The sequence below is a fragment of the Thalassophryne amazonica genome, chromosome 17, assembly GCF_902500255.1.
Source record: "Thalassophryne amazonica chromosome 17, fThaAma1.1, whole genome shotgun sequence".
Lineage (NCBI taxonomy): Eukaryota > Metazoa > Chordata > Actinopteri > Batrachoidiformes > Batrachoididae > Thalassophryne > Thalassophryne amazonica.
This window is the reverse complement of record NC_047119.1, coordinates 59,628,980-59,650,524: the sequence shown is the minus strand read 5'-3', so window position 1 is coordinate 59,650,524 and position 21,545 is coordinate 59,628,980. Positions and strand designations below refer to the sequence as shown.

General features: G+C 40.3%; 1 protein-coding gene across 1 annotated transcript in view; it reads right to left on the bottom strand.

The window, feature by feature from the left end:
• slc4a5b (solute carrier family 4 member 5b) overlaps positions 1-21,545 on the bottom strand; it is a 123,437-nt gene that overhangs the window by 76,321 nt on the left and 25,571 nt on the right. Inside the window, exons 6-13 of the mRNA XM_034192414.1 lie at positions 19,485-19,540; positions 11,978-12,135; positions 8,506-8,593; positions 8,277-8,431; positions 5,979-6,104; positions 5,724-5,898; positions 5,024-5,157; positions 710-890 (exon numbers count right to left, since the gene is read on the bottom strand). Of these exons, the coding sequence (XP_034048305.1) occupies positions 710-890; positions 5,024-5,157; positions 5,724-5,898; positions 5,979-6,104; positions 8,277-8,431; positions 8,506-8,593; positions 11,978-12,135; positions 19,485-19,540 (1,073 nt within the window). The remainder of the gene's footprint in view (positions 1-709; positions 891-5,023; positions 5,158-5,723; positions 5,899-5,978; positions 6,105-8,276; positions 8,432-8,505; positions 8,594-11,977; positions 12,136-19,484; positions 19,541-21,545) is intronic.

The following is a 21,545-nucleotide window of genomic DNA, read 5'->3' as shown; positions in this document are numbered from 1 at the left end:
AAGTTAGCTGAAAAGCTAATCCTCTAGCCAAAAAGTTAGCTTTGCTAATTAGTGGTTAGCAGATTAGCGGAACTATGCCCACCAGTGAATGTCCCATTTGAAATGTTTTTATATAGATGTAGATAGATATATAGACTTTATTATTACAGACTCAGGGTCCAGATAAAAAAAGCAAAACACCATATATAGCAACAACAACAACAAAGAAGAAAATAAATAAATAATGTAGGGACACTAGACGCCCCTAAATAAAAGACACTTATACCAGTGTTTCCAAATGTGTGACGTGTACCGTGTGGCACTCTAGGAAATATTAATCAGTTTAAGAACACTCTTATTATCAGAATTATTTAAACGAGAGATGAACCTAAATATCATTGTTCTTAAAATGGCTTGTTAAGTGTTCACACGTGCATCACAAACATTTCAGTAGCACTGGTTCACTGAGGCCTTTTTAATAAAACTCTCAAAGAGTCATTATAAGCCACTCGTAGTCTCTGAAGGATCATTTTTCTACATTTTATCCACAGATGTGCAGTGTACAGAGGTGTACAAAATGCTTTAAACAAACTCAGCTTCACTTTAAAGGTAAAGAGTGTAAGAGAGTGCTGTCATTTATTTAGCATCTGATTATGTAACGGTATTCCACATCTTCCACGACATCTCAACTCTCCAGTCAGATTGCACATACATCAGTGTGTTTACTCACCATCTTTTTAATGGCATCAGAGATGAAAATAAATGAGATGAGACTGGAGAAACCCTCCTCTGTGAAGCGGGTCATATACTTAATAATGTAGCTGGCATCAGCAAGAACCAGCACCAGACACTGGAGAGATGAGTGCAGCCCAATCCACAGCCGCAGCTCCATGTAGTCAATGCTGTTCGTCCTGAGAAGACCAACAAGGTGACCACAGTGTGGAAGTCATAAAAATTTACATCATCTGTAATAGGAGACTCTAAATGCTCCAATAAAAACTGCATAAAATTTCGAGGCCAACAAAATTACCTGCATTGTAAGAGTTTATTTTGAAAATGTAATGCATTCAGCTTAAATTAAATTTGTAAATTTGTATTCATCGACATTTGTTCTTGTCGTATTATCTAAGTTCATAAGGTAGATAATAACTATGGGCTCAGAGGTTAAAGTCAGAAGTTGATGATAATTTTATTCACTGATTTACATATAAAAGCTTCCTTCACGGAAAGTGTAGCTTTCAAAAAATATTCACTTACCTTTTAATGTGATCCAAATTGTGAATTTTGTTGACATTTGAATTGAATATTGACCAGCCCATTTGGTGTACATTTTGCATTATATCTCAATCAAAAGTGCTTTCAATCACTTTCATTTTTCTGTTATGCATTTACCTACAGCACAAAAATTGTGTGGAGGCTCAAATTTTATGCCTGTTTGTCTATCTTCCAGTTATCAGTCAGAAACCAAATGCCTAAAAGCAATGGCAAATTGTGCATAGAGAGAACCAATGTTTTGTGAAAATTGTCTGAAAAAGAATTCAGAAACCGAAAAAGTAAAAAAAAATAAAAATAAAAAAAACAGACAAAAAAAACTTTGATTCAAGTGCATGAAATGTCTCCTGACATTTGATAACATCTTTATTTAGCTTATGAAAAGTCACTTCTAACAAGACTTTGATCTCAAAAGTTTTTTTCCAAAGTAAAATTTTGTGGAATTGGAAACTAGTGTTGGCGGAAGTTTGCGCTCTATGGGCACGGTGCTCTAGTTTACTATAGTTAAGTCCAACTCTGTTTCTGAGCCACCAAATATCATTGAAGGTTCAGTTCAATCATGGGTCAGGGTACTGAGGTAAAGCTGGCTCCAACAGGTTATTCTCAAAAACTGACTCCATTTCATAATTATACTATCATTTTGACAAACTAAAATAAGTGCTTATATACAGATAAAATAAAATAATAAAATGATGGTTCTGCACATATTACAATGGGATGGCTGTGGAAGGAGAGGTACTGGACTGGCTTACCTGCAGACCTGACCTGTCCTCAGTAGAGAATACATGGAGAATTTTGAAATTAAAATGGAATAATAACGGTACTGTACTGTTGCAAAATACCACCTGAAATATTTCATTGCTTGGTATCCTCAATACCAAGACATATTTTAAGTGTAATGAGATGGAATGGCAACAATACAAAGTGGTAAACACTTTAATGTCCCAACGTTTTTGGAATGTGTTGCAAACCTTAAATGTAGCAATGGATGTATAGTGAGGCAAATCAGTATTTGATCCACTGTCAGTTTTGGAAGTTTTCCCACCTACAAAGAATGGAGAGATTTGGAATTTTTATTGTAAGTACACTTCAACTGTGAGAGACAGAATAAAAAACAAAACAAAACAAAAAACAGTCACACTGTATGATTTTAAATAATTAATTTGCATTTTGAAATAAGTATTTGATACAATAGAAAAACAGACCTTAATATTTGGTACAGAAACCTTTGTTTGCAATTACAGAGGTCCGATGTTTCCTGTAGCTCTTGACCAAATTTTCACACTGCAGCAGGGATTTTGGTCCACTCCTCCATACAGATCTTCTCCAGATCTTTCAAGTTTCAAGTTTCAGCTCCCTCCAAAGATTTTCTATTGAGTTCAGGTCTGGAGACTGGCCAGGCCACTCCAAGACCTTGAAATGCTTCTTACAGAGCCCCTCCTTAGTTGCCCTGGCTGTGTGTTTGGGGTCACTGTCATGCTGGAAGACCCAGCCATGACCCATCTTCAATGCTGTTACTGAGGGAAGGAGGTTGTTTGCCAAAATCTTGCAATACATGACCCCATCCATCCTCCCTTCAATACAGTGCAGTCGTCCTGTCCCCTTTGCAGAAAAGCACCCCCCAAAATGATGTTTCCACCCCCATGCTTCATGGTTGGGACAGTGTTCTTGGGGTTGTTCTCATCCTCAAAACATAGTGAGTGGAGTTGATACCAAAAACCTCTATTTTGGTCTCATCTGACCACATGACCTTCTCCCATGCCTCCTCTGGATCATCCAGATGATTATTGGTGAACTTCAAACGGGCCTGGACATGTGTTGGTTTGAGCAGGGGGACCTTGCTGCCCTGCAGGATGTTAATCCATGATGACATTGTGTGTTACTAATGTAATCTTTACGACTGTGGTCATTGACAAGGTCTTCCCATGTAAATCTGTGCTTTCTCAGAATCATCCTTACCCCACGAGGCGAGACCTTGCTTGGAGTCCCAGACCGAGGGAGAATGACAGTCATCTTGTGTTTCTTCCATTTTCTAATAAATACACCAACAGTTGTTTTCTTCTCACCAAGCTGCTTGCCTGTTGTCCTGTAGTCCATCCCAGCCTTGTGCAGGTCTAAAGTTTTGTCCCTGGTGTCCTTAGTCACCTCTTTGGTCTTGGCTATGGTGGACAGGGTGGAGTGCGATTGATTGAGTGTGTGAACAGGTGTCTTTTATACAGGTAACAAGTTCAAACACGTGTAATTAATACAGGTAAAGAGTGCAGAATAAGAGGGCTTCTGTTATGTGTCGGACGCAGCTCGGAGAACCGACCAGCGTTTGAAGGACCCAGTATGAAATAAGCAGAGCACGGTACAAAGGCTAACTGAATTTAATACATAACAGTGATCATAATAATAATAAAAGGTGCGGTCTGGCGTGGTGCGCTCCCAGCAGCGCTAATGGTCCGGAGCCAGAAGCTGTTTCGGACCCAAGGACCCCGCCGACACCCCCCAGGTGGCCGCAACAACCGAGTCTGTGAAAGAAGGAACCATTATGTGAGTCCACACTCTACACACAGAACACTTAAAGGTGTACAAACAGCAAACACTTCCTGGCTTGATTACTGATCAGCTTCCAACCTGCAGGCATGGAACATCCCGTTCACAAATCACCACCGCAGTGGAAGCTGATACATGACTAACATACAGCTCAATACAATAAGGTGTGAGGGACACCACATTTACTGACTGTATAACTGTTAGTCACAAAATCCAACGTACCTCAGGAAGTGTGCTGACGAGCGTGAGACCTCACCCTCTCCTCTTTCACAGACCGTGCATCAAACCTGGACATTCTCAGCGTCCGCTGCTGATGAGATGGCTCCCAAGACGACGATCTCACCCGTCTGGTCACAAGGTCGAGTCTCTGGCAAATGCACACTGTGCACTTCAGTCTTAAATGCCAACATACTCCAATCCCTCCAGATGCACCTCAGCTGTGAGTCCTGACGAGTCGCAGGTGATCAGGGTGAAGTCCTAACAGCCTCAGCAACACAGCCACTCAGTCCCAAATGCACGCCACCTGGGAGGAAACAAAAGGCAAACAAACCGGCAGCCAGGCCCCCCCAACCATACAACAGCTTCTTAAATAAAAATTAACATGTCTGTGAGAGACCGAATTCTTGCTGGTTGGTAGGTGATCAAATACTTATTTCATGCAATACAATGCAAATTCATTATTTAAAAAATATACAATGTGATTTTCTGAATTTTTTAGATTCTGTCTCTCACAGCTGAAGTGTACCTACGATAAACAATACAGACCACTCCAAGACTTGCAAAATCAACAGTAGATCAAATAATTATTTGCCTCACTGTATATTAACAGTGTCAAGGTGCTGACATCGCACCTAACATTTATAATGTGCTTAAAAAATACATGCTTGGGGTACCTGAGGAGCTGAGCAAGGGGTGTGCCTTGATTCATGATAGATTTAATCATTCATGTGTCTTGAAAACTCACTAGTATCACAAATTATATAAATTATGCCATTATACAATGTTATTTATGACATTTTCTGATAATGTTTCACATTGAAACAGAAATGGAAGTGAAGTCTTCCAATATAAACAAATTAGCAGTCAGTGTTGACTTTAACTAATGGTGTATTTCACTGACTATAATGTGGAGGCGTACTGGATTTTATCCTGAAGTACTGAGAATCATTTTGTGTTCATCGTAGAAAGCGGCCAATTTGTATTTATGCAAGTGTATACCGTGTTTGTGTCTTACTTGCTGAATTCATAAAGTAGTTTTTCAAAGATGAGAATGGGTCCAGTGGAGCTCAGAATAATGAGAGGTTGGCCACCAACCAAACAGAAGACAGTTCCTGCTAATGCAGTACCGAGGAAACTCTCCATTACACCCTGAAAGGAGAGAGGACACACAGAAGGAGAGATGGAACTAAGAATAGGATTTTGACAATTATTATATTTTCTGTGTATTTTCTTTTTTCTTTTTAATGAATAGCTCATGACATGTTTCTATCCCAGAGAGGATACCCAATCAGTGATAACAGTATGACATAAAAGGTTTTTGAAGCAACCTGTTTGGTCACAGTTGAAAAGCTTTCTTAAGTTCACTATAATGACATTATAAATAGGAACTCCTGATGTGAAACACAACTAACCCTTTGTGATGTGATTTGATTTTAATTTTGCATTAACAACAGAAAACATTGCCAGCAAGGAGGATTTGGCAGAGCATAGTCACTTTGGCTGAAGTGTGCAAAAATGTTTCTTTTGGCATTGGCAATTTTTGCTCGGGGTCACCCCAGCTGTATGGATCTGCATATTGATATATATCACAAGTCTGACGCCAAATGCCCTTCCTGCAGATGTACATAGAGAAGAGTGCATGGGTGGTCTTGAACCTGGGACCTTCTGTTTGTGTTTAGGGACATGATAACTGTTTGCACTACAACTTGCATTACCTGGTAATTGTCAGTAGCGTCTCCTAACAACCCTCCAAAAGTGATTGCATTGGTGATGCAGCCAAGGTAGATGAAGAGCACTGCAGAGATGGACTGGATATGGAAGCCATCGTAGATATCACTACAATACCAGGGGATCTTCCTTTTGATGTCCAGCCATAATCCACCTCCAAACCTATCAGCCAAATTAGAATGCATCAAGAAGGCAGAAACTGGATAGAACTATACCCTGTGGTAGCGACAAAGGCACTTTACCTCCCAGTAAATTTGAGTTCCTCTCCCAGTTCGTGCTGAACTGGAAGCTCTTCATCTTCCCCTCCAGCTGCCCCTGTAGCCAAGCCATTCATTTGACCCAGCTCGTTCAGGTTCAGTACTGACTTCCTGGAGTCAAGAAGATAACATAAACGTTTGTACAAGGTTTTATTTAACAAAAGTTTATCTGAAGACTTTCAAATCGTGTGTCATTTTGTTTACTTCAAGCCCCGGTCACACGGCACTAACAAAGGACAATGAAGCTCAAGCAAAACAAGAAATCTGGACTTTTGTTGACTTTCTGAGGCATCATTTAACCTTCATCCAACTTCATTCCTGCAGCTGGTGGTTCATCAGAATTTGTAAACTGTTGAAAAATTTGAACAATTACCAACGACAACCTCAATTCGTCCGTATTTCTTTTTGCTTTATTTCTTTACAGTTTCTTATTGTTTGCTTATTTTTCATAACTTTAGCTTTTCATTTGACTTTCATCCAGCGTCATTCAACCTCCTAAGTCCAATGTACTAAGTGAAGGTTTACAATATCTGAACGAATCAACAACTAAAGCTTGATGAGCGAAACATCCTTGTATCGCTAATTAATCATCCATGTTTGGCACGAAAAAGCAACAATTTCACACAGAAAAAATAGCGTTAAGACCATTTTATCAACTACTTTACCTATTTGTGCACGTTTCAACCATTTGTGGCTGACTTGCATTGTCAAGACAAAATCCCACACCTGCAAGTACTGCAGACATGAAGACAAGGCTGGCTGCATTGGGTTTTATACAAGCCCGGCGCCAGAAAAAAAATATTAAGGGGGTGATGAGTTTATCACAGGGGGCGGGGTCACCCCCCCCCCCTCAAAAAAAAGTGCACACCGGAGGGGACGTGCCTGAGCGTGCGTAATGAATTGGGTGCACTCCTAGAAAGCTCGTGTATTTAGGCTACACCGTTGTAAGAGACTGACTGAGTAAGAGTAAAGAGTGATGACAGTATTTTTTAATTATTATTTGAACGTATGGACCCTCAGTCAAGTGATCTCCTGCATACCACAAAACCAAACCAACAACTGATCTGAGAAACGACACGAGACAGTAGATTAACCCCACATACAGCCCTCCATCACAAGCGCAAACACAGCGCAATTGGGCATGACAGTCACACAACGGGTCAAAGATAAACCTTTCATGTAGATATACAGTGGTCCCTCATTTATCGCGGGAGTAACGTTCAAAAAATAGCCCGCAATAGGCAAAATCTGTGAAGTAGTCAGCATTATTTTTTACAATTATTATAGACGTTTTAAGGCTGTAAAACCCCTCACTACACACTTTATACACTCTTCTCAAACAGGCATGAACATTTTCTCACTTTTCTCTCGTGTGTAAACACTCAAAGTTCAAACCTTAGTAGAAAAATAAGATCAACCTGTTTTCAGGCCCAAACATTTGTTTGAGAAATAAAAATAGAACGTTTTCCTATAAATAATTATGATGGCTTTTAGAACTAACGAATTTAATTTTAACGATCAACCTACGAGGTTGGACACATAAGAAATTATTAATAATGACTGACCAGTATTTCACAGTTCCTCTGATCGCACCTCTTCGTCCTAGCGCCGCGCCACTGTCGCACCTTTTTCCACTCACACCTCACTGCAGATGTCTTTTTCCGAGTGACAGTTATGGGTAGTTGTTAGCGCTCTTTTTTCTTCTGGGAGAGAAGATTCTTATAAACAGACACGCAGAACACAATGTGCGTACTCTCCCTTCGCGATGCCACAACAGGTGTCCCGTCATCTCGACAGAACACCGGCCTGCTTGATGAGGGTGCAGAGCACAATGCGGTGTTAAAAAAAAAAAGCATGCAAAATTGGACTAAACAAATCCGCAAAACTGCGAGGCGCTATATTTGCAGTATATCTTTTTCTTTCTTTTTTCTTTTTATTTTTGATAACTCTCACATCCGAGGGGGTGAGGTTGATGACGTGAGGGGGCGTCACCCCCAAACGCCCCCTCGTGGCACCGGCTCCGGTTTTATACACGCTTTTGGTCACATTATCGTGAATGTTTAATTTTGATTTTGTTTAAAGGGTCAAAGTTGACATTCGCTTCCTTTTTCTTTTGTTAGTTTTGTTTTTGTTTCGTTCCTTTTTTCGCTCTTCATTCACAGGCTTTTCGATGATGGGACAGGTGCAGGATCTTTCGTTCACCTTTTCTCAACGATTTTTTACTTTTTATCCTTCGTCCAGCTATCTCTATGTGCCGTGAGACCGGGCCCTCACTGCACATACCGCATTTCTGCTGATGGAACTTTCTTTGGAGGTTCAATTCGGATTTTGGGGTCCCATTCACCTGGGGGGAGGACAATCACCTCATCGAGAAACTCATCAACACCTGCAATCAGGTCTTCACGGTCCCTTGCTTTGTATGCAACATCACTGAACAGCTGAACATGAATATAAAAACAAAGTCAAAGTAAAAAATGAGATGAAAGTTTGACATGTGCAATCAGTCACTTACATCATCCACCATGAGTGTAGCGATTGCTCTACCAATCTCATTGTAGGACTTGGTTTTGCCATGAGGACCCAGCAAGATAAAGAGAAACCTGTCAGGAGAGACCATATCATCAGATGTTAGTTTTGTTGTGAGTGGGGATGTTACAGTCTGATCGGAATCCATACTGAGTATCAGAGGTGGGAGTACGTCACTGTCAAGTCATTCTCAAGTCATTCTCAAGTCATCAAGTGTCCCAAGTGAAGTCTCAAGTCAGCTGTCAACACATGGTGGTATATTATGAGTTGAGACTTGACTTGGTGATACATGACGAGAGTGACTTGATTGTGACTTACTCCCACCTCTACCGAGTATCAATATAAACATGCATTTAAAATCACATTATAAATATTTAAATATGTTCAACGGCTAAACAGTAACAACAACAAAATACATCAGCTTCATGATGTCAGCAGGTTTTTATGTCAGTGAGTGTTTCAATACTGTAACAGAAAACCTCTATGATCTGCAGCTTCTGCAGGAGCTGTAGCTTTTTATTTTGTGACAGCTTGAACCTTGTATCTATTTTTATGATTAAATTATCAGTTTAAAAGTAGAGCACCAAGGGCCTTCTGTGTTACTGGCTCAATCAAAAGCCCAAGACAAAATGGCCATTTTCAGCAGAAAAAAATGGGCGCAGTTTTCAAATGAACAAGTCTATGCAAATACTTTTGGGACAGGAACAATGTCAATGACCAACATTGTGCCCTTGTTAAATTAAAAGAAAAGTTATTTGACAGTTGACTAAACTGGGTCCAAATACCTAAATTGGCTGTAATTTTTTTTTATGACTGTAATTTTTGATGTGACATATGTCAACAACCTCTATTATGCCCTTGACAAATTAGAAAAAGTTATCAGACAGCTTTTGAGATATCACAATAAAGAGATGACGATGACAACAACGCCGACGACTACGATGGATGGCGCGCCATGATATTGGGTTAGCAGCCTATCGGCCTGTAACCCAAAAGGTCCTCAAACCACATTAACAATACAGAAAGACAGTAATAAAACAAAGCTGAAATAGATACTAAGAGAGACTAATTGACATTTTCTTCTCTACTGTTGATGAAGCCTCTGTTGACTCACTGTCATGGTAATGACAATCCAAAAAAAAAAAAAAAAACCAGCTGGAATGTAGAATAAAAATAAAGAATCAACAGCAAATCTCCATCTGTATCATTTCCGATACAGATACTTCAGAAAATGGCATTACTGACTATGACACCCACACCAGGATTGGAATCAGCACATCCCCAGTTTCTACCTTATGAAATACTGGATGTTCATGTACCCACTTATCTGACAGATTTTGCAAAGCCTTATGTTCCTTCTCTAGCCCTGCATTCTCAAAATGCAAGTTTACCATATTTTGAGCACTATATGTTGTACCTGAGTATTAGTTTCATCTGTCAAAAAATGTGTCATGAAGAGGAAAAAACATACATACATGGCATTGGTCTATAAGCCACATTTATTTTTGAAGCATGCCACCTTTCCATGCAACAACAGGCAAGATTAATTTAGTTGATGCATTATCTATTTAGAATGCACATTGCATTAGAGAGCAGAAGCTAACAGGCTGCTTCATCTTATTCTATGAGGCACAAAGAACTCAAGAATAAACTACTTCTTATTGTCACCGAAGAGACAAAACTATCAATGAGGAGCTAAATGTGCATACGCTTACCTCAGTAGATGTCAATTAATTTTTTAAAAGGACTATAAAAAGCTATACTTCTGTCAAATGATCTGCAGACATTACCTCATGTTATATTAATTCTGTGCAAATACACACGTCAGTAATTTCCTTTGGAAAAGGAGTTTTCTGCCATTTATCTCGGGTATGGAGGTGCTTAAAAACACATGCGGAAAACAATCAACCAGTCAACTGCAGATATCTAACATTTACACTTTTTCAGTTCTGTATCAGTGTGTTCACATATTCTGACTACAAAATCAATCATGTTCATGTTAGTGCCTCAAATCTGTGCATTCTCTCACTAATCATCTTCAGACCATCTTCAGATCTACTGTGCTTTAGCACATGCACAGTGTACACCTCTGTCTATAGATTAAACAATAACGTGACACATTAGTCAAGTCAGGAGATGGATACATAAGCATTTCCAAGTCACTGAATATGTCTTGGACCTGACTTACTTCAGTCATTAAGAAATACAAATGGTATGGTGGTAATTATGTCAAAGTTTTGTGGGCACTGTCTCTATTAGGAAAAATATGATTTTACACCCACTGACCACTTGACCTAAACTAGAGCAGTGCGCTCGTAGAGTGCAAACCTCTGCCAACACTAGTTTCCAATTTCCAATATTTTACCTTGGAAAAAATTTCAAGGTCAAAGTGCTGTTGGAAGTGACTTTTCATAAGCTAAATTAGATGTGATCAAATGTCAGGAGGATGTGTTTAGTTTATGCGCTTGAATCAAAGGTTTTTGTTGTGGTGTTGTCAGTTTTTCCAACTTTTTCAGGTTCTGAATTCGTTTTCAGATCATTTTCACAGAACATTGGTTATCTTTGCTATGTACAATTTGTCATTGCTTTTTGGCAGTTGGTTTCCGACTGATAACTGGAAGATAGACAAACAGGCATACAGTTGGAACCTCCGTCCAATTTTGGTGGTGTAAGTAAATCCATAACAGAAAAATGAGAGTGATTGAGGCACTTTTGGCTGAGATATAATGCAAAATGTACACCAAATGGGCTTTCAATATTAAATTCAAATGTCTACAAAATCCACAATTTGGATCAGATATGGATCAAAATTTGTCAGGTGATAGTGAGTGTCAGTCTGCATGTCACATTCAAATATGAGAGTGATTGGGGCACATTTGATTAAGATATAATGTAAATATATACATTAAATGGGGTTTTCAATATTAAATTTTAATGGGCACAAAATCTGTAATCTGGATGAGATCCAGATCAAACTTTGTCAGTCGATAAAGGATACCATCCTATATAATGCTCTCAAATATGAAAGAAATTTTATCTTTTCTGACAGAGGCCGGAATTTTTGAAAATTTGTCCAATGATAAAGATCGGGATTTTCCAAGATTTTTCCTGACTTTGACCTATGGCCTTGAAAACTGAAGTTCTTGCCTATCAGGATATAAATCCAGGCTGTTCACAAACAAACAAACAAACAAACAGGGGCAAAAACATAACCTCCTCCAACTTCTTTGGCGGAGGTTATAATATGTGAATTAGGCCACTGTAGCTATAGCAAAGGATTATGCCAGTCGGACTACCTGTGTGGCAAATTATGCCTGAGGGTCTTGGAAATATAGTGGCATATGTTTGTGCATATTTTTCACTGGACAGGGGGAAATAAAACTAAACTGAGTAGAAAGGTTGCCAGTATAGATACATAAACAAAACATTAGAGTGAGCAAGTGAAAGAGAACACCCACCTAGTTGGCACAGGGACCTCAGTGAGGCCCCCTAGAGTCAATGCTTGAGCCAGACGTACAAAGGCGACAAATGGTTTGTCAAGAAAATCCACCTCACCAATAAGGACATTGGATGCCTCAGCGTCACGAGGAATCTTCTTCATGAACTTATTCTTCAACTGGCAGAAGAAGAAAAACAAATATTGGTCAGTATTCCAAAACACAAGTAGGAACCAAATATTTGAAGCTGTTGCACTGTGGCCAACATTTACTAATGTGCTGTGATCTACTGGTATTTTTGACAATTAAATCATGTGAGGTGGGGGCAACAAATATCAAGATGTAACAGAAGATAGCATTTATGATATTATATGTCTACACTAGACTGTTTCTCTAACTATACCCCTGGAGATCGCCTGCCCAACATGTTTTTAATGTATACCTCCTCTACTCACACCTAATTTGTTAAATTTGGTGTCTCCAAGACCTTGACTGGACTGGATGAGCAAACCTCACTAGTTTAATTAGTTATGGGTGGAGGTGGGACTGTTGGAAAACATCAGGGCAGGTGCTCACCAGGCAGAACTAGAAACCCCAGTACTGTAAGGTACCAAAGTCATATATGTACTGTAAATATAGCTTGCAAAATATTCAGCCCCTTGGTACTTTACATATTTTAGTTTGTTTATGTGCAAATGGAAATAATTCCTAAATGGTTAATCCAACATTTTTGTTGAAAGCCTTTGAATTAAACATAAATGTTTACTCTATCAGGGCATGATGATCAAAGCCAATGTAGTGGTGTACAGAAGCAAAAGTACACAGGCTACGCACTGTCCAAATACTTATGGACATGACTTGGTGAATGATCCAACTGCTAGACCGCTGTTGACTCCAAATAAGTACAGAGATGTCTCAACAGCAACACTGTAATTGGCTTGTCTTTTTCTTATTTTCCTGTTCTACATCCACCTTTTTTAATGTATGTGAATGTTATTCCGAACAAATAACAGCGACTGATATACTGTATGTGGGCTCAACAAAAATATAAACGCAACACTTTTGGTTTTGCTCCCATTTTGTATGAGATGAACTCAAAGATCTAAAACTTTTTCCACATACACAATATCACCATTTCCCTCAAATATTGTTCACAAACCAGTCTAAATCTGTAATAGTGAGCACTTCTCCTTTGCTGAGATAATCCATCCCACCTCACAGGTGTGCCATATCAAGATGCTGATTAGACACCATGATTAGTGCACAGGTCTGCCTTAGACTGCCCACAATAAAAGGCCACTCTGAAAGGTGCAGTTTTATCACACAGCACAATGCCACAGATGTCGCAAGATTTGAGGGAGCGTGCAATTGGCATGCTGACAGCAGGAATGTCAACCAGAGCTGTTGCTCGTGTATTGAATGTTCATTTCTCTACCATAAGCCGTCTCCAAAGGCGTTTCAGAGAATTTGGCAGTACATCCAACCAGCCTCACAACCGCAGACCACGTGTAACCACACCAGCCCAGGACCTCCACATCCAGCATGTTCACCTCCAAGATCGTCTGAGACCAGCCACTCGGACAGCTGCTGAAACAATCGGTTTGCATAACCAAAGAATTTCTGCACAAACTGTCAGAAACCGTCTCAGGGAAGCTCATCTGCATGCTCATCGTCCTCATCGGGGTCTCGACCTGACTCCAGTTCGTCGTCGTAACCGACTTGAGTGGGCAAATGCTCACATTCGCTGGCATTTGGCACATTGGAGAGGTGTTCTCTTCACGGATGAATCCCGGTTCACACTGTTCAGGGCAGATGGCAGACAGCGTGTGTGGCGTCGTGTGGGTGAGCAGTTTTCTGATGTCAATGTTGTGGATCGAGTGGCCCATGGTGGCGGTGGGGTTATGGTATGGGCAGGCGTCTGTTATGGACGAAGAACACAGGTGCATTTTATTGATGGCATTTTGAATGCACAGAGATACCGTGACGAGATCCTGAGGCCCATTGTTGTGCCATACATCCAAGAACATCACCTCATGTTGCAGCAGGATAATGCACGGCCCCATGTTGCAAGGATCTGTACACAATTCTTGGAAGCTGAAAATGTCCCAGTTCTTGCATGGCCGGCATACTCACCGGACATGTCACCCATTGAGCATGTTTGGGATGCTCTGGACCGGCGTATACAACAGCGTGTACCAGTTCCTGCCAATATCCAGCAACTTCGCACAGCCATTGAAGAGGAGTGGACCAACATTCCACAGGCCACAATTGACAACCTGATCAACTCTATGTGAAGGAGATGTGTTGCACTGCATGAGGCAAATGATGGTCACACCAGATACTGACTGGTATCCCCCCCAGTAAAACAAAACTGCACCTTTCAGAGTGGCCTTTTATTGTGGACAGTCTAAGGCACACCTGTGCACTAATCATGGTGTCTAATCAGCATCTTGATATGGCACACCTGTGAGGTGGGATGGATTATCTCAGCAAAGGAGAAGTGCTCATTTAGACTGGTTTGTGAACATTATTTGAGGGAAATGGTGATATTGTGTATGTGGAAAAACGTTTAGATCTTTGAGTTCATCTCATACAAAATGGGAGCAAAACCAAAAGTGTTGCGTTTATATTTTTGTTGAGTATATATTACACTTAGGTTTCGAGCCAAATGCTTTGGTGAACTCATGTCTATCATCAAAACAGTTCATCCACATGAACAAAAGTATATTTTCAATAAAGAATTTAAAAAATTTCTAAGAATGCTCTTCATTTTTTCAGATTGAAAGCAAAGTTATTTCTACACAGTGTTTTTGACAAATGTGTAATGCTGATTGTTGTGAACATTTTGATATGCAACACATGGGCATTATACTAAAAAAAGTACCTTAAAATTGGCATTTCTGAAAGTATAGTAAAACCCACAGAGTAAAATGTTCCTGATTGCTCATAAAGTTCCATGATGGTGTTTTTACCATAGATTACACCCATTTTCATGGCTTGATTGTAAATGCAATTTTTTGGTGCCAAAAATTAAAATAATCAGGAATCAAAAATCAGTATTAAGAGACTGTATATGTATTTTGGAACTAAGATGCCAGAATTTTTTATATTTTGCTCATTTTAAATGTCCAGGTATAGGATGACTTTCTACTATAATCTTAACAGAAGCAAAGTTTCAGATTTTATGTTTTTTTTAATGTTTTTTTTTATTTTATGTTTATTGGTCTACATAAATATCTTGTAAGTGAAAAAGTCATAATGCAGTAAAGGGTCATAAATAATAACTGAGTCAGAAGTATTCTGTGCATTAAATAACTTAGTGATCTTTCAGATAATATAATAAAAATATATTGTATTGCATTACTGTAGTAGAAATCCTTTTTTTAAAAACCAGTGTTTTGCAGCTCTTTTGGTGGTCACGTCTTAACTAAGGAAGCATGTGGCTGCTTACGTCAAAATCTGTTTGTAATCTGTTTTCGGCGTCAGTTCACTGGCTGGTTCTCTTTCTCTCTCCAAATATTCTGCACATATTCTGAACCCACTGTTCAGTCACAGGCTCACTGCTCCCAAGTAGACATAATTTAATGATTACAGCTTCTCACTGTAATAGTTTGAGACTATTTTAGTATCCTTTTATGTAAAGTACTTTATGAGTCTGGCTCTGTATGACAAATAAAGGAAACCTCAGGGAACTCAGGTTATTAAACTGGACTCAAGGTTCATATTTGTGCTCATTCCATGCTTCCTTTGAAGCTCATGTCCAGATAATAAGCTAATAAAACACACAGAGAATTACTGCTTGTATTAATCCATGAATGCAGAAAAACAAAGCCCCCTGAGTCTGTGCATACCTCGGCACAAGTCAAAAGAATAATTCATTGACTCTGACTGGAAACTAATGCCAAATTAAATCACAAACGTCAAACTTGGTAAGGTTAGACCTTACCCATGTGAAGCGCCTTGGGGCGACTTGTGTTGTGATTTGCCACTATATAAATACATTGAATGGAATTGAAACTTCACTGAAAAAAATGATACTTTGGATCAACTTTAAAAAAATGATGTTATTTGTTACAGCTAATTTTTTTAGTTTTTCACAATGTATATTTATGATTTGGTAAAGTGATTCCAGCAGATTTAAACTGGAAACCACAATTTTCCATTAGACCAATGTAAATAAGAACTTTGAATGAAGTGCACTGACGTTTCACTTTTTTCAGTGTTCTTTAATTCAAATTTACAGTTATTAGCAACACTGATGGAGTTGTATGTTTTTATTAGGGGTGTGGGAAAAAAATCGATTCATGTCCGAATCACGATTCTTATTTATTACGATTCTGAATCGATCCAAAATGTTCAAAAATCTATTTTTAAAAAGCATTTTTTAAAACATTTTCTTGCTTACTCGCTGCATGTACTGTTTGTCAGGCATTGGCCTCTATACTACAGCGTCCCCACGAGGGGAGTGTCTGGCGTGCTTCAAACATTCGTGAGCTGCAGCTTAGCATGGCGAACGAAGAGCTAATTCAGCCAGCACCGTCTTTGCTAAAGGCAAATGCTTGGGTGAATTTTGGATTTTATTATTTGCTGCGTAAGAAGGAGCTTGACATGACTTATGCAGTGTGCAAAATCTGCAAAATGAAAGTCAAGTACTTCGGAAACACTTCAAAGCCGCAAGCCCACATGTTACGCCATCACCCGGAGCTAAAAGAGGGGAGCAGCGGTATCTGCCGACTACTGACCAGCGCTTCGCCAAACTTGCCAGCCAACTCTGAATGAGCAAAGCAGATAAGTAAATTTACATCTAGAATCACTTGATTAACCGTGTAAAGCTGCATTTTCTTAAACATAAACATTTTTAAGTAATATAACTATTTCTCAGAGCTCTTTGAATCGAAAATCAATTCTGAATTGAATCGTCACCCCAAGAATTGGAATTGAATTGAATGGTGAGTTGTTGTATGATTCACATCACTAGTTTGTATCAGTGTTTGCATGCATGGTAACAAGATATCTTAAAGGTAGAGTCCAATAAGATTTTTACTAAATTTGTATTGAAATCTCGTTTTGTGGTATATCACAAAATTGCAGCTACTTTTATTGCTGGTGAAATATTTATTTTTCAGTGGAATATATTTCAAATGCAGTTACTTTGCTCTGTGAGATCTTCTAGATGGTGTGAAGGTGATGTGATGATGCGATGTCTCCCTACTCAGTCATTTTGACAAACCAAGTCAAAAAATTGTAACTATAACTAACAATGGACTAAGTACTGAAATCTGACAAGTAGGCCTTTGTGACTGTTGTCTTACTTGTCCAGCAGATATCCAGCAAAACCTTTGTATGAAATATGTCCAGATTTTAACCAGAGTTCTTCCCAACACGATTTCTGGAGGCCTTTTTTTTCTAAGTATGTCACTTTTTAACATTTTAATAGTTATTGGTCGATGAGATTTCTTTGGCTCCGTGAAGCAACACTAGCGCATGTAAGTAGCAGTGCCGTTTGACTCTTGAGTGGCATTCTGGGAAACTGATCATGAGTGTCTCAGGATGCTGGACTTTGGATGGAAACCTCCATGCATTGTGAGCAGTTTTGTGTCTTGACATCGGTGGCATAGATCTCCTCCTGTGGCCAACGTATTATCCCAGCTGGGTGTCTGATGACTGGTAGGGCGTATGTATTGATGGCTCAAATCTTATCCTACCATTGAGGTGGCTCCTCAGCACCTGTCTTACCTTCTGGAGGTATCTGGCTGTGGCTGACCTTCTTGCATCTTCATCATGGTTCCCATTGGCTTGTGAGATTCCCAGGTACTTGTAGCTGTCCTGTATGTCCCCTAACCTGCCTTCTGGCAACTCCACCCCCTCAGTCCAGATCACCTTACCTCTCTTTGCCACCATTCAGCCACACATATCCAATGACATCCCGATATCTTCACTGTCAAACCCGATGCAGTGGATCAGTGAGTCAATGCCTGGCTCAGTCTTTGCGTACAGCTTGATGTCATCCATGTACAGGAGGAGGCTGATGGTTACTCCACTCCTGAATCAATACTCAAGGCTGATCTTTGTGATAAGTTGGCTGAAAGGGCTGAGACATATGCAGAACAGCAGTGGGGACAGTGCATCACCTTGGTATATTCTGCACTTGATGGTGACGTGTAATTGCTTTGGCCTTCAGTGATGTCTTCCACAGTCCATGTGTGAGGTGTTGGGTCATAGGCCTTCCTGTAGTCAATCCAGGTTGGTCTGCCTTGTCTTTGACTCCTGGTGTACTTTTCAGTCAACCAGTAGCTGGTGTTTTGGCCCTCTGGTATCATTTCCAATGCCCTTCTGAGCTGTGCTCATGTGTGCCCACTCAACTTGGTTGCTATGCCTGATGGGAGCTTCCATGTTGTGGAAGACAGGTAATTTGTTGATAGTTTGAGTTGAGTGTCATACCCTTGTGGGGGTCCTTCATGATCAGGATTGTCCTGCCCTGCGTTAGGTAGCCTGGCTGAGTACCTGTTGTTAGTAGCCCACCCATTTGTACAGCCAAGTGGTCATGGAGTGATGTTAGCTTCTTCATCCAGTAGATGTGGATCTTTTCAGGCCCTGGTTCTGTCCAGCACTTCATCCCTATACTCTAAAAAAAAAGTAATTGCTGTCTCACCAAGAAAAATTTATGAAACAATTTGCATAGATTTTTTAAAGTTAATTCAACTTTCAACTGAGTTAATACCACAACACTTCTCTAGTTAAGTTTAAATAACTTTTGTTAAGTTGAAGTAACTTTAAAAAACCTATGTAAATTGTTACATCATAATTTTTTCTTGTTGGGACAGTGGCTCTTTTTTCACAGTGTGTCATTGTGGGATGTGTGCCTTTGTGAGGTGGACTGGTTCTTGTTCTGGGAGGTGGCTGTGGTCTGCTCTTAAGTCCACCAGCCACATGGTACTTTTGATGTGTGATGCCACTGTCTACCAGATGGTCTTCCAGTATTGCTCAGTCTGAGTTCTGGGCAGGTCTGTTCTTATATTAGTGTTTTCCCCTTTCAACTGGGAATACACCCTGGATGGGTCATTGGAGACCAGGCCATTTATTTTCTTGGCCTGTGCTTCTCTTCAGCCAAGTAGCCAGAGATGTGAACCTTTGTTTGGCAGTTTCCAGGGCCTCAGTTATGGACAACTTGTTGTACTTCTTATTCATCCAGAACCTATCTCTCATGATGCCCTTCTGTACCTCTGTTAGTTAACTAACATCCTTCAGAAAGAAGGAGTATGATAAAATGGAGAAGTACTAAGGGCTAAAAGAGCAACTAGAGCAGATGTGGAAGGTAAAGTCCAAAGTGGTCCCGGTGGTAATAGGACCACTAGGAGCTGTAACCCCCAAACTGGAAAGGTGACTCCTGCATATTCCAGGCAGAACATCCCTCAAACTCACAGGCCTCTAGTAAAGGACCTGAGCTTGTGGAACACGCATACCAGAACCGTATAACTTTGTTCACGTTTCCCCTTGAATTTCCATTTGTAATAAATTCAACAGTTACCTGATCTGTGCTGAGTGTTTCTGAAATATCATTCAAGCTTTGGCTCTGGACATTATCTGTGAATGAAAAAGACATTTAGTTTCAATTTTAGTCAGCAGTAGTTGTGCATGGGCATCTGTTCATGTCCACCAATGTCAGTACAAAAACTGTTTCAGAATAAAATCTTAAAACACACATCCTTTATTTGACTTCTTCCCCGGAGCCTTCTCCTAGTTAGACATGCTTGAGAAATCTCTCCAGTAAGATGACCAGGGGCCATTCTCACCAGATGCCCAAACCACCTCACCTTGGACCTTTCGATACAAAGAAGAAGCAGCTCTACTCCAAATCTATCCTGGATATTTGAGCTTGTCACCCTGTCCCTGAGTGCAAGTCCAGATACCCAACTGAGGAATCTCATTTCTGGCAGTTGTATCCACTGCAACTGAGGAATCTCATTTCTGCCAGTTGTATCCACTGCATTGTTGTTTTGGTCATTACCTAAAGTACATAAATAAATTGATGGGTAAATCAAGGGTCTTGCCTTCTGGCCCAGCTCTTTCTTCACCACATTGGTCTGGTACAGCATCTGCAGGAAAAACAAGCAGCAAGCAGCTCGCACTGCATCCCTTTGAGCAAGACTCTTGTAAGTACTTTGCCCAGCATTGGTTATAGTACTATAGTATCAAAGCAATATCAACATGTCCAGCCATCTGAAGAAGTTAACTGCTGATACCACAGATTCCTGCAGCTTTGCCTGCTACAAGCTGTTTTAAACACCTTTGCAGTATCAAACCTCAACTTAAAAGAACCCTTGCATAATATCCCGCATCCTAGCTGGAGAATCAGCCTTATACAATAGCGCAACATAGCCACTCGAGTGGAAACGGAATCACATGTCAGGACTGTGTCATCACCTGATATGATGGCAGTTGGAGGTTTAAGAGAATATAGTACTGCAAATGATGCAGAGAATCACTAGATCATAGATGTTATATCACCTGCCACAGGTTCTGCTAACAAAGGTCTCCATATCTACCTCAGTGTCATCACAGTCTGCTTTCTCAGCTCCCTATACAGCCCAGAACTGCCACCCAACTATGTACCATGACTCCTCTAGATGATATTCAGAGTGCCCATTGAGATGAAGCACCTCCTGTGAACACAGACAAAACCAGTGCAATCCTGGAAGCTTTCAGTGTCTAATCTAAAGAAAATGCCACCCAGTGTCATTTGTTATGTTGTGTTTGCAAATCCTCCATCCAGATGTCATGTGCAATCCTGAAACGGGGCAGCACAGTGGCATGGTGACTGGCACTGTTGTTTCACAGCAAGAAGTTCATGGGATTGCTTCCCGCATGTGCCTTTCTGTGTGGAGTTTGCATGTTCTCCCCGCATTTCCGTGGGATTTCCTCCGGGTTCTGTGGTGCTCCACTTTCAAAGACATGCTAGTTAAATAAACTGGAGACTTTAAATTGACTGAAGGCATGAATGGGGGTGTGGCTGTGTTTGTATTACTATATGTGGTCCTGTAATAGACCTGCATCCTGTCCAGGGTGTACCCCCCCTCCCCTTGCCCTATGACTGGTGGGATTGGCTCGTGCCCACCCTGTGACCCTTAATTAGAGTAAATGGGTATAGAAAATGAATGAAGGAATCCTGCAACAGTCTGATCTTGATGAGTAAACTCTTTAAATACTCAAAAACTGGTTGCACAGTTTTTGAGCTTATGTCCAACACACCATTCTCAACACTGAAAGTAGAATCCAGTCATTTTTAGCCCCTTTCTTTGCAAAATCAAGGAACACTGAGCCATTGTCACAGTTGCCAGATCCATGGAGGCTGATGCTGTCCTTATAATCAATCCACAAGCCCCAGTGGTTGGACTGAACTCACCATGACTGCAGAAACGTCACCTCTGGAGCAGTCATCAATCAGGTAGTGATGCTGAAAGGGGAAAAAGCCTCCTTCACTGCGATATCGTATCACACACTACAGTTGGCAGACAAGACACCCAATGGATGCCTATGTCAAAGCTTCAGAAGGAACAAGTCCTCCACAGCAACTGGTAATTTCTCTGCG